General features: G+C 39.8%; 2 protein-coding genes and 1 pseudogene across 5 annotated transcripts in view; 1 reads left to right on the forward strand and 2 right to left on the reverse strand.

Moving 5' to 3' along the window:
• Positions 1-14,466, forward strand: part of cenpp (centromere protein P) — a 148,777-nt gene that overhangs the window by 61,668 nt on the left and 72,643 nt on the right. The gene's annotated exons all lie outside the window — the stretch shown is intronic.
• Positions 7,621-7,756, reverse strand: LOC148363601 (5.8S ribosomal RNA; annotated as a pseudogene).
• The window catches only part of aspn (asporin (LRR class 1)), a 32,284-nt gene continuing 29,325 nt past the window's right edge, over positions 11,508-14,466 (reverse strand). For both annotated transcript variants that reach the window (XM_088337547.1, XM_088337546.1), the window contains exon 8: positions 11,508-13,811. In XM_088337547.1, the coding sequence (XP_088193673.1) occupies positions 13,614-13,811 (198 nt within the window). In that variant the 3' untranslated portion in view covers positions 11,508-13,613. The remainder of the gene's footprint in view (positions 13,812-14,466) is intronic.

Genomic DNA, 14,466 nt, shown 5'->3' on the forward strand with positions numbered 1-14,466 from the left:
CAATCCTACTTGTGTACACAGGGCAAAAATAATACAGCTTTGATTTGTTTTGAGTCACTAACTTAAGAGTTGTTTATTGGCAGTTATAACCTCTGTACATCTATTTTCCCAAAAGGTTGTGCAGTTTAGTGCACATATTTTGCAATCCTTTAAAATTCTTGAATTCTAATGTTGCGTTTTCAAAGATTAAAAGGTGCTTGAATTATGGTTGAAGTGCTTGTAAATTCTTGATTTTGTTGCCATGTTTCTCAACAAGTCTGCTTCAAAATAGCGCCGACGCTGCTAATAGCGCCGACGCTACTTTCTGGTGGCTTCGCTTTGCCAATGCTTTTCTTCTTCCCTCATGATTAATGGCAACTGGCTTTTTTTTTTTTTTTTTTTGGGTGTGGCATTTTCCTATGTAGCGTCATCACCCCTTATGAGTCGCGCCAAAGAAGACAGGTACATGCCACATATAAACATGGCATTTACGCATCAATCATGGACATTTTTTTTGGACCCTGCAGAAAATGTATGCAGCGTTTCCGAATGGTAAATTCTAATGCGAAGAAGAGTTCTCTAAAGAACAAATATATTCACAATTTACTCATATATATATATATATATATATATATATATATATATTTGTGTCTCTCAGAAATACATGATTGGAAAATTGGCTTTGAAAGACCTTACAAAGCTTCCTGTGCGGAGTTTGCATGTTCTCCCCGTGCTTGCGTGGGTTTCCTCCGGGCACTCCGGCTTTCTCCCACGTTCCAAAAACATGCATGTCAGGTTAATTGGCGGTCCAAATTGTCCCTAGGTGTGAATGAGCGTGCGAGTTGTCCGTCTCTGTGTGCCCTGCGACTGGCTGGAAAACCAGTTCATTGTGTCCCCTGCCCACTGCCCGAAGATGGCTGGGATGGGCTCCAGCACCCCTGCGACCCTACTGAGGATAAGCGGTGCAGATAATGGATGGATGGATATCTATGAAAAAGGTGTATGGACTCTGTTTTTATTTCTATTGTAGGCCAGTTGGAAACATGCTTCCATGATTTGAGTGGTACTGCCACAAACTGGGAGTCACATCAGAACACTGCAGTCATCACATAACACATTATAAAAAAAAAAAAAAACAGAACACTACGGTCTTTACATCACACATCAGTTTTGTCCTTTTGAGACAGAACATAACCCGGAATTTAACACACAAATGTTTAAAAATCCTCTGAAACATCATTATTAATTTTAATAATGATATTTGTAAGGAAAAGGAAAGGTAAAATTCTGTTCCGTAGGGTCTAAACATTGGGAACGCAATAGCTTATGTTGCAACCATTTACTTGTAAAAACTTTACACAGTCAAACACTATAAACAAATGCAGATCTGATGATAGCCTACTAAGTTAGTTAAATGAGACACCTACTAAGTATTAAGGCAATTGTTTCACATATTTTTTACTGCTATTATTTAAAATCTAGTTTTACACTATCTTTGCATACTGGAAAAGAACAACAGAGTACATGGTTTAATTTCCCTGACCAGTCAATCAATAAAGCCCCTTCAATCTGAGTACTGTATAGTAGGCCTATAGAACAAAAGTTTATCCTTGATTGATAATCCTTTTTTTGCTGTCTAGTCTATATCTTTGTTCTACTCTTGTCAGGCATAGTAAAAGGTTTAATAATATTAGCAGCCAACTATCCAATATTAACTCTGACTACCAGAGGTTTTAGTGTGCGTGTACACCGACATCTGCTGGTGACATCGTTTTGTCCTTTTTGTTCAATTCAGCAATGTAAATGAATAGATAAGCATATTTAAAATTATGTTGGGTAATCTTATATTGTACACGACTTGACTATTTATTATCTACGTTTTGATATTCATCTTCATCTGCTTCATGTCACAGACGCGAAGCAAAGTGGGTGGAGATAAATTTATGCAGTTATGTGGCCAGCAGAGGGTGGCATGAGTTTGGGATTACACTTTGTGCGCGTGTGCTGTACTACAATCATGGGCCCCACTTTTCACTAACCCTCTTAATGTATTATTTGATCAGAAAAAGGTTATGGAGTTTTTATTTTTGAAGATATGAGTATACATTTTCCCCGAATGTCTAATCAGGTTGCATGTTTCAGAATGTTGATATCAATGACAATAAAGACAATTCAATTCAAATGCCTAGTTAAAACCACTACTCTCTCCTCCTGATAGTCGTCAGAGTGAAAACCCTAAAATTGTTAGGTCCTCTGAGATGTGGAATGAATGGCAAAATGGGGGGAGAGAATGAGTAAAGAAAAGAAAGTTATACCCATATATCAAAATTGTTTTAGTCCTATTTTGTGTATGCTTATGTTAAATTGGACAGTGTGATGAAAAATTATAATTTTTACATTCATTATCTGACTCCATGTCCAATCCATATAAATATTTTTTTATTTCAATCAAATCACCCAGTAGCTCAGGAGGTAGAGCGCTCGTCTTGGTATCAAGGGATCCCAGTTCGAATCCCGGCTCGTCCGTGTTACATGTCGAAGTGTCCTTGGGTAAGACACTGAACCCCTAATACCCCCAATAAGCAGGTTAGCGCCTTACATGGCTGCAAGGCCGCTATTGGGAAATGTGGAGCACATTGTAAAGCGCTTTGGGAAGTCATTGACTTGAAAAGCGCTATATAAATGCAGATCATTTCATTTCATTTACAAAACAAACACACAATATCAGCTCAACAATACAATATTATCAAACATGTGCCCAAAGGAATTAAGCTTAAGCAGTATTTAATTGTGCTTTATATAAAAGCTCAACTTGCGCACAAAGATGTTGATAAGTTTAGGATTAAGCATCAAGTTTTACTTTTCTGGCAAAGTTTGTGTGATTATTGTGTCCTTGTAAATTGTGCTATAACATACTCCTACCATATGTTCTTACTAGGGCCGCACCTAACGATTATTTTAATAATCGAATAACCTGGCGATAATTTTTTTTCGATTAATCGATAAATCGGATTTAAAAGACTTATTATTAACTTATTAATTAAAGTATTTAATTTTTTGGGACAAATAAGCGTTTTGAGTGTTTTATATAAAGCATGATTAAAGACTGCTTAAGATAATTTAACTAAAACAAAAAGAATCTCACACACACATGCGTGAGCAGTCTTTGATAAGCTAGAAATAAAACGCTTACGTCAGCTAGCTAACAGAGACGAAGGTTAGGTTTCCACTCTTAAAAACGCAAATAACAAATGAATAAAAACAAAAAAATGTACCCTGATCCTCCACTTCCTTTATTCTAGTCGGTGACACCATGTTATGGTTTTGATCGCTGCCTCACCATCTTGGTGCTCCTGTACCATAGCCCTTTTTGTTTTATGAAGTGTTGAGTGCTCCCACACTTTAGTGGACTTCAGTCAAACTGTTTTCTCCATGTCTGTCATTTTTCATTGAGTTGAATCGACCGAAGCCTTTGAAAACAGCGCCTTAGTTTGCACTCCACCTTACTCTGTTCTGATCGCCAACTTTTGCTATGTGTGGCGTCATTTGCTCCACGATGTTTTTTTTGGTTTGAACAAATTTATTGACACTAATAACAGAAAAACAATCATGACAATCTCAACAGCAATTAAGCACATTCACAATATTATATTTCAATATGACTTTTTTAACAGCAAGCACAATGTGAGGTTTGAACAACCCTTCTCGAAAATCTTAATAGCAATCAATCATATTCACAATTTCATTATATAACATCTTTGTTAGTGTCAATAGATCCGTCCAGGCCAAAGTCGATTATTTTTGGTCTGTGGTTTGAACAAATTTATTGACACTAAAAACAGAAAACAATCATGACAATCTCAACAGCAATTAAGCACATTCACAATATTATATTCCAATATTACGTTTTTAACAGCAAACACAAAATGAGGTTTGAACAAACCTTCTCGAAAATCTTATTAGCAATCAAGCATATTCACAATTTCATTATATAACGATGTGCTCAGTGAAGCATAAATTGCGCAACAATACGAATTGATAAACTAATTCCTTATCAACGCTTTTAATCATTAATTTTATTGAGTCATTGTTGCAGCCCTAGTTTTTACCTCAATAGCAAACCGCAATCAATGACAAGCTTCATGATGAGAAAGTGACATCATGCACGCCACAGCATCACTGAGATCCTCATTTACATGCTCACATTTTAGCATTGCAAAGTTCTCAAAGAAGGAAGAGTGAGTTAGTAAGCAAAGAAGATAGTTGTTATCTTTTGCTTGTTAATGTTGAAAATCATGTTACTGGGTTTTCACATTTGCATTATTTCTTGATCTAAAAGCTTGTGTCCCTTCAAACAACAAAAATACCAATTTTTTTTGCACTTATACATTTGTAGGTTGGTTGGTTGGTTGGTTGGGGGAACCATTTCCTGTAGTGTGTCTTATGCAACATATGTCTCCACCCAGTCTCGAACCAGGGTCCTTTCGCGTGTCAGGCGAATGTGCTAACCTCTGTATTTTTGTTTATTGTTGAGTTATTCGACACTTGTAATTTTAAACCTGATTCACACCTACAGGACACATACAATTTGTCCACAAAAATCGGTGTTCTCAGGTGAGCTTTGTTTTTGGACAAGGGCATAGTTTTGGCATGGACGGAGTGGTCGTGTCCCCCACCATTATCAAGCAATCATTGTTTTGTCCCCTCATGATATATGTGATCACCAAAAAGAAAAAAAAAGAGCTATGTTCCCCATCTGTGCCAAGATCAAACATTTGTCCTCCAGTGGTCATTGTGTTGCTGCTTTGAAGCTTTCACTTGCATTGCAAGGCAGAACTGTATCTATTGTTCACCACCGGTTGGGATTTTTGGCTGCTGCTCTGGAGAGCTTCGACCTTGTCAATTTCTACCGCGGTGCAAGATTCTTTCAATCTTTTCTTTTGAGGTTGTCAGCCTCAACTTCAACTTTTATAGAACGTGGTATGGCAAGGAAAAGGGTTAAGAGTCCTGACAGCCTGATGCAGGGATCAGAATTTTCCGCGGATCCGCGGATTTCCGCTGTTTTTGAACCCCAAAGGCATTCCGACTTTTTCACTTTTTCTCTTGCGTAGCAAACAAATTCAAAATCCGCCCTGCTTTATTCCTGGACCCTGGCTATTTCAGCTGAAAATGAAAATCTCCATTCTGATCCCTGCTGATGGAAGAAGCTGTCCTTTAGCCTGCTGGTTATGGCTCTGAGAAAATGCCTTCCTTTCCCTGACGGCAGCAGGTAAAAAAAGGCTGTGAGATGGGTGGGAGGGGGATGCCAATGACCTTTTCTGCCATTCTCACTATGCGATGCAGGCCCTTTCAGCAGGACACCGTGGAGGCGCCATGCCACACGGTAATGCAGCTGGTCAGGATGCTCTTAATGGAGCCTCTTTAGAATAAGATTATGAAGGGGGTCAGGGCACTTGCTCTTCTGAGTTTGTGGATAAAATACAGGCCTTGATGGGCTTTTTGGCCAGGTTTGTGATGTTATAGCTCCAGGACAGGTATTCGCTAATATACAGTACACACCCAGCACTTGGTACTGCTCACTCTTTCTACCGCAGCACCGTTGATCATGAGTGGGCCATGCTCGCTGTGCACCCTCCTGAACAACAATCTGCTTAGTCTCTCCACATTCAGGTGGAGATTGTTGTCTTTACACCACTGAGCAGGCCTGCCAATGTTACTGTAGTTGTCTCTTTGACATTGTTGATGAGACCTACCACAACATCCCTGTCAGTGACTCTTTGGTCTCTAAGAACGTCAGGCGGCAATTGCAAATCATTGTCCCAATGCCAATCACAACCACTTTCCGAAAATGGAGAAAAGTAATTCACTGAAAAGAAATTGATTAACATGGTTGGAATTTGTATATTGTGGCTATAAGGTTAGCATTATGTATTACTTTTATGAAACTGGTCCCCCCAAAAAGTTTTCAGTTATCTTAATTTTTAATAATGGGGAAGAGGCTACTGACACCAATAATGTAAAGGCAGTGGCGGGCCGTGCATTTTACGCCTAGGCCTTCATTAATGGCCTTAAGTGATGCTTCGTTCTCGAACGAACTGGCTCTAGGAAGAGTCGGTCACTTTTAAGATGCTTTCTTCTCTTGTGATTGGTCAATATGCATGTTTTTCTGTCAGGGATTCTGTGTTGTTTACTTTAAATTTGTTTGGGTATATAAAAGGTTAAAAAAAATTGCATTTCATATTTTTTGTACATCTGTAAGTATTCTAATTTGTCTCCTGTGTTTTTCAGAGATAATGTCTTAACCTAACAAATCCAAAGTTAATTCTTGTATTTCATAGTTTATTTGTTGTTGCACTGAAAGTCAATATTTTAATTAATATTCTGTTATATATTTTTTAGAAATTCGGAGTTGCTCAGTATAAACAAGTTTAAATTAGTTAAAAGTTCACTGTAGAGTGGAATTTAGTAGCACAGTAGGTTTTTGGTTGAGAATAAGCGGTGCAGATAATGGATGAATGAATAGATTTTAAACTTCAATATATTACCATCCCCTTGCTGACAATCCCTAAAGCCTTCCAAAAGACCCTCACTTTTCCAACTCAAAATCTGATTGGCTAAACCAAAGCTACAGAAGGCTTTTACAAAATATTCTAAAGGCTTCTGGAAAGATTTCGGACCCTGACAACAAGTAATGGCTGAAATATGATTGATTATTTGCTTAAAAATGAAAGCACACATCGGGAAGCAGGGCAACCAGGGGCAAAGCTTTGAAAGGAAGCTGACAGACAATTTGGAAATATTTAATAGGTATTCATGGACAAAATATAATTACATCACATAGAATTCTCCTGGGTCTAGAAATAATATTTTTTACAATTCTTAAGACACCTCTCAAAAGGTTGGCATGTTTGTCCACCACCTTCCTACTGTGTGTGCCTCAATTTTTAAAACTTAAATATATTTTGTGGTGCCTCTAGCGCTGAATTAATGGTTACCTACGGTAATTGGCTAGAACGTCCATACGATTGTCACATGACTTAATCATAAACTGCTAATCACTTTCTACTATGCCCTTGAAAGTTTCAGGGTCCCCTTAAGGTCTTAAAACCTTGAAAAAGTTCAAATTTGATATCTGCATAGTAAGGCATTGAAAATGTTTTAAATTTAGTCTTCAATTCCTAAATTTAACTCTCGAATGTCTTAATTTTATCCTGTCTTAGCTGCGTGATAGAGCTTATAACTGTACAATAAGTAAACTAACAAAAGTAGATAGATAGATACTTTATTCATCCCCCTTAGGGAAATTCACACTTCCAGCAGTATCCTTGTGTTGAAAATAAAACAATAAAGTAAAAGGAATATACAGTAAGACCTTGGTTATCGCGGTTAATGGGGACCAAAACCACCCGCGATATGTGAAAATCCGCGAAGTAGCAACGCACCTTCCCCCCAAAAAAATAAAAACCCAATTTTTTTTTGTTTTTATTAAATTATTTATTTTTTAGACCCGGTTATGGGGAACAAAACCACCCGCAAAAAGTGAAAATCTGCGAAGTAGCGACGACCCTTCAAAAAGAAAAAAAAGAAAATATATATATATTTTTTAATTATTATTTTTTTAGACCCAGTTAATGGGGACCAAAACCACCAGCTAAAAGTGAAAATCTTCCAAAAAAAATATATATATATCATCTCATTATCTGCAAATCACATTAGTTCTCGCAGCTAGCTGCGTTCTTCATCGACGCACAAGCCGAGTGATCCACCGCTAAGAGCCGTACAGCTGGGCGACTTTACGTCCGCCCGGGACGGTCGGAGACAAATTCACGACAGGGTTTTTATTTGCGCCGCACCGTGGGTGCCATTCGGTCGCTCCCGCGAGCAAGCCCCTAACCCGCGGCACGGGTACTTTCGGGCGCGATATGCACGACACCGCGACAAGCCAAGCGGGTCGGGCGCTTGGCGCAGAGGCCGCTGTTAGCGGCCCACACGCGCGCTACACGTCCCTCGATGGCTCCGGCCGACGGACGGGCGGCCGCGGGGGAAAGGGGTAGCTGGGGGGACCCGTGGGGACCTGTGGGGCTAGGGGGGGACGGCAAGCGGAAGCCGCACCGAAACCGCGCGCCGGGAAACGAGAACGGCGTGCCGTGCTAGGGTCGTCGGCCGAGGGGGATTCCCCAGTTACGGGGGTCCCGCGCACGTCCGCCGCCTTTCACCCGCCGCGTGTTATCGTCGCGCCGCGCTACTGGTGTCGTCGGACGATCACACCCGCGGCCTTTTCTCGCGTCACCCCCCTCTGAAACACAATAGATAAGATAAACAATTTAGACATAAATGTGGGCATAAAAAGAAAAAGACAGCTTTTACTGTGACTTATACATCATGAAAAAATGTTGAAATGATCTTTCTTAAAAAAATATCTAATGGCAACTCTTTTGAATTAAATTACTTATGAACAAAGGTGTTTGGGTGCTACAGAGAAGGTTTGGTAACGATGTTATGTCAGCTTAAGGGTCCGGTGGACTCGTCTTGTGTTTGTTTACTTTTCATCGTGTCACAAATTGAAAAACCCTACTATATGTCATAAAATGGCATTAAGATACTAATAAGTAGGTTGTCATTTATGGCTACACAAACATAGGGTGTTATGTGAACTTACTGTATTTGACTGAACGGGTCATTTTTTTATGAGTGGACGTAACTTGTAAAGATAAATCAGTGCTACATAGCGCCGGAGCCGTCTTCAGTATAGCACATTTCTCCTCCGTTTATTGGAGACACGGAAAAGGTGATGAGCTTCCAGGCAATCGGTAATAACACAGCTGTAGCGGGCATTTTTAACGTTGCACGGATTCTCCAACTGCCACACCACAGGTTGAGACTCGAGTTGTTTACATGTTACGTAGGCCAATACGTCAGTGAGGTCTACAGCCTATTAGTATTACGGCCATCTACTGGACTGGGGTGGAACCTTGCAAGTGCCGTGCAATTTCTTAAGCGACAATCTTCACTTGCACTCCTCTCACTGAGGGGACTTCCCTATGGAGGGACCTCACTGGGGGGTTCTCAGGGCCAAGTGAGAGGAATGGGATTGGGCCTTAATTTTCCACTCCTTTGCTCTGCTATCCATGTCATGTCATGTTATGTCAACCAATGGACTGTGACCTGTGATTTGGCACTAGTCACTGTTGTTTTTGATAACTGTTTCACGTAAATAAGCATGCTGAGTCGTTCAGTGTCACTTGTCTTTCACTGGTAGTTATGTAAGTGTAAGTCGTTCAATTCTGTGATTCAGGTTCCCGCAGCTTACAAACTTCTGTTTACTCTTGCAAGCATTTACTGGCCTTTTAGGTAGTTTCTCCCACTGGCTTAGTTATTCACTTGAATACAGCCTACCCTTTCTCTAGCCAACTTAAACTAGTACCTCTTTGTAGTGTCTCTTAGATAAATCAAGCCTACCTGGTCTTCGGTTGTCTCTCGCGGGGATCCACAACGGCTTTCATGTTCTGTCGGTTGTTGAAATGAGTCTTATGTCAGGCAAAATAAGATTTGAATAAGCCCTTTGAGACTGTTTGTGATTAAGGGCTATACAAATAAAAATGACTTGACTTGACTTGAATAAGTTTGTGAAGTGGTATGATAAAACTATCATTAGTGGTCAAATATTGCACACCACCACTTTAATAGTTGCATTGTTGTCTTATTGTTAAGGTGTCAGGTCAATAAATGTTTCCATTTTTAACAAGTCCATCATAATGAAGTGCTTTGAGAGACTGGTTAAAGAGCACATCACCTCCAGTCTCCCCTCCTCATTCGACCCCTTTCAGTTTGCCTACAGGACAAACCGCTCCACCAGGGATGCCATCTCCTCTGCGCTTCACCTGAGCCTGACACATCTAGAGGAGAAGAACACCCATGTGCGGATGCTGTTCCTGGACTTCAGTTCAGCATTCAACAACATCATCCCACAACATCTGGTAGACAAAATGAGACTCCTGGGTTTCAACACCCCCCTGCGGAACTGGCTGCTGGACTTCCTCTGTGACAGACCCCAATCAGTGCGGATAGGTCAGAACAGTTCAGATGTCATCTACCTCAGCACGGGTTCCCCCCAAGGCTGCGTCCTAAGCCCCTTGCTGTTCACCTTGATGACACACGACTGCGTCCCTAGGTCCGCCACAAACCACATCGTGAAGTATGCTGACGACACAACAGTGGTGGGCCTCATCAGGGATGACAACGACCTGGCCTACAGAGAGGAGGTGGAGCAGTTGGTGGGCTGGTGCAGGGACAACAGCCTGGTCCTGAATGTTGACAAAACTAAAGAGATCATTGTCGACTTTAGGAAAAACCAGCCCAACCATGCCCCACTTTGCATCAACAACAAGGCTGTGGAGGTTGTCAGCAGTATCAAGTTCCTAGGGGTGCACATTACAAACAAACTCACCTGGTCCGTGAACACTGCATCACTGGTTAAGAGGGCACAGCAGCGCCTGTACTTCCTGCGGAGGATGAGGAGAGCCCACCTGCCCCCACCCTCCCTCATCACATTCTACAGGGGCACCATAGAGAGTATCCTGACCAGCTGTATCTCTGTGTGGTGTGGAGGCTGCAGCGCTACCGACTGGGGTAGTGTGAGGAGGGTAACGAGGACAGCAGAGAAAATAATCGGGACTACACTTCCCTCCATTCAGGACATTGGCCAGAAGCGCTGCCTATCCCATGCTAAGAACATTACCGGGGACCCCTCTCACCCCCATCATGGACTGTTCACTCTGCTAGCCTCTGGGAAGAGGTACTGCAGTGTGCGGTGCAGGACCACCAGGCTCCGCAATAGTCTAGTCCCCCTGGCCATTAGACTGTTAAATGGTCAATCTAACATATACAGTAGTTAACTTAAATCTAAACGGCTGCTAATCTGACTTTTTGCACTACTGGCAGTTTTTTATAGCTTGCCACTCCTTGCACATTGCTCTCTGCACTATTGTAATTACAGCGTTATTGTTACAGTGTTAATGTTACTGTGTACCTGACTTGTTAACCTGACTGCCCATTTTGCACATCTGGTTAGCTACTCTTCTTGCACTATCGGCACTATGGTAAAATACTATACGTAGCCAAAATACAATACAACTTTATTTATATCTGTACATTCAAGGAAACTGTGGGGGTCAGATGCATCGACATTTCGTTCTGTATACACGTGTACTAGAATGACAATAAAGTACATCTGAATCTGAATCTGAAGATAAGAGAGACATTTAGATGCTTGTGAGTAAGTCCTTCTATGGAGAAGATTTGCAAGAGTAAGCTGTATTGTAAAGGTACACTTAACAATGTTTTCTTTATGCCCTCAATCCAGTTTTGATCCAATAACATGCCAATTAATGTTCACAGGTTTTTTTTGACACCCTTTGTCAGAATAATGTTCCAATAACAACAATGACAGAGATTAGGCAGGTGTTTCAAGTTTATTTAAAGATGTATTCAATAATCAATAAATATGGCTTTGTTCAAGGAGTGGATACCTGTGATCATGTGCCAATATTCCTTTAATCCAAATTTGTGACACATGATTTATTACGATTAAAACTGATATTTTGGACAATTTATTCATTCACAGCCCTGCTGTGCTTTTTGTTTTGTTTTCCTTTCTTCACAAGGACTACATCTGTTTAAGTACTACACATGCCTATCAAATATTTTGAGACAAAATAACAAATAAAATATCATGTTTTTTGTTTTGTTTTACTTTCTTTACAAGGATTACATCTGTTTAAGTACTACACATGGCCATCAAATATTTTGAGACAAAAATAACAAATAAAAATATAATGCTTTGGAGTCATGTATTATTGCACTGGATCTGGCCTAAATCTTTCACTGGAAGGAACAGTTGGTCTTGACTACCTAATTCCTCCAATGACATAAAAGAGGAATAGAATGTACTTTTAGAAGAGTATAAAGACGTGAGATTATATTTGTTGTTTTGAGGATAGTCACAGAATCGTTTTGAATATATTTTTAATAGAAAATACTGTACTTAGTTAGAACTATTATAATGCAGTCCAGGGTGTATCTGGTTTTACTTGCTTTCACCAATTGGAGGTGCTGTTGTAAATGCCACAAAATACAATCATGCCAGGGTAATTATGGTACAGAAATGATGCTTGCTATAACCAACATGTAATAAACTGCTCAAAATGAAAGCTGCCCTTTGCAAGAAACTGTGAATAATAATTTTAACAGTAACCAGAGTTCCTTTTCTAGATTCTCATTTTCAATTATTGTAAAAGTTGTGGTGCGGGACACTCAATTGCCACCATACAAATGCAGGAATAGACACTGCGAGGTCTCCAAAGCTTCCGTCCATAAAGGAAATGACTTCATTCTGTGTATGAAATGAAATGAAATGATCTGCATTTATATAGCGCTTTTCAAGTCAATGACTTCCCAAAGCTTGTTGAACAGCATGGCAGCCGATAAGGAAAAGGTATGTTTCTGTCTGCATTTCTGATTCCAAAAAAGGTCAAAACATTTTAAATACTGCATTTTCTTAAGATGAAAAATGTTGTTCTGAACTTATTTTTATTACACCTGGGGCTTATATCATGTCATTGATATTTTCTACGATAAATTAAGATTTGTAGTTTGAGGCTTTCCTGGTTCTTCGGATCTATTATATTGTTTTTACCATCTGACCACTTTAAATGCCAATGTTCACCATTCATGGGGGTGTTTATTGCAAGTCACCAGCCACCCATCTCCATTTTATAATTTCAACGACATGTGTTCAAATCCGCAAAAGCCTTCAACACTTATCTTTAGTGTGGCTTTAAAGTTCATCTGGATGGAGTAGGGGTAAGCTTAAAACAACATTTTTTTAAATCTGAACATCTGTTAACAATTCTAAAAGATTGACAATGTTGGAATTACACTTGATTATCAATTAACGTGTGGTGGCGGTTAGTGGTTAGTGCAACTCTTCTATGAGGCAAAGACCAGCAATTCAAGATCTATATACCACTGACAATTCCAGCCTGAATATTTCACGTCATCATTGTTTAAACAACAAAAATCAAATCCAGAAGTACAGCATGACAGGTTTCTCGGGTTTAAGATCTATATACCACTGACAATTCCAGCCTGAATATTTCACGTCATCATTGTTTAAACAACAAAAATCAAATCCAGAAGTACAGCATGACAGGTTTCTCGGGTTTAGGTTATTTTTATGTTGTATTTGTATGTCTTAATTGTTTATTTTTTTGTGGACACAATTTCCACGAATATGCAGTCACATACGATCTAGATATTCTCTTTATACATAGAGCCTTCTATTAGCTACCTTTTATGTGATTGACGAATAAGCCTTTATTTTCAAAGTAGAAAAGTTTCCAAAAGTAGAGCTAGTTTAACTGAACAATTGTCATTCTGTGACGTCGAAGCCCAATTTATTACTATACTTGGCAAATTTTGATGTGGGCCTAATATATGGAAATTGTTATGTAGATAATTTGGCCATGCATAATGTGTTTCGAATTATAAAACTTGGATTAAATCAAAATAATTCTTCACTCCCATGCATGATGGACACTGTGGCTCGTCGTCTGTTCAAACTTGCGGGCTGTCCATCACTTGCGGAAATTTCCAAGCTGAACACCCCGTCGTCCACCCACACATCGGAAGGTAGCAGGGTGGATGTCCCAGTACTTGACAGGGTTGGCAAACAGGCTGATGCCGTTGTACAAGGTCTTTTTCTCGCCAAATCGGACTGGGCAGAAGTCGTTGATGCCCACACTTGAGATTTTGTTAGCATGGAGGAAAATCACCTGGACAGAAGGAGAGAGATTTAGGAAAATAGTAGCAATCATTTTAGTGCCTGGGGTTTCTTAATTTTCTTCATGCTGAGGTTTGTCCATGTTCTCATGTAGGTTTCAGATAGGGTAATGTTGTCAATAAAGGTCTGAGCAGCACTTTGAGACTTTTAATGATTAAGGGTTACAAAAATTAATTTGACTTGACTTGGATGGGAAATTCATCACAGAGCAGTGAAATGTTTCATTGCACAGCACTAGAGATTTCCAAGACACTATTAGACTGGGTCGTTGAAAGAAAGTTTCCAAGAACGACCAAAAAAACAAATGAAAAACCATTATGTGTTTGCCATTTATTCTATATTAAGTTGATATTCCCTTAGTATCAGTAGTCTGTGTTTGCAGCTATCTTAGTCTCTTAAAGCTGCAACGATTAGTCGACATTGTGGGGGAAAATCGATAATATAAAAAGTCAACAATTAATATTATTGTTGACAATGGTTACCAGATGCGAGGCATCTCCACATGAATATAATCTCTGCTGAGAGTTGCGCATGCGCAATAGCATCTGTTTTGAGTGTAACATAAACATATAGAAATTGCGCCGTCAACATCAACTACGCGTACTAAAACTCTTCACGTTTGGGAACACCTTAGACTGGATATGGCA

Source organism: Urocampus carinirostris, chromosome 6 (assembly GCF_059441175.1).
Source record: "Urocampus carinirostris isolate Australia breed hairy pipefish chromosome 6, RoL_Ucar_1.0, whole genome shotgun sequence".
Classification (NCBI taxonomy): Eukaryota; Metazoa; Chordata; class Actinopteri; order Syngnathiformes; family Syngnathidae; genus Urocampus; species Urocampus carinirostris.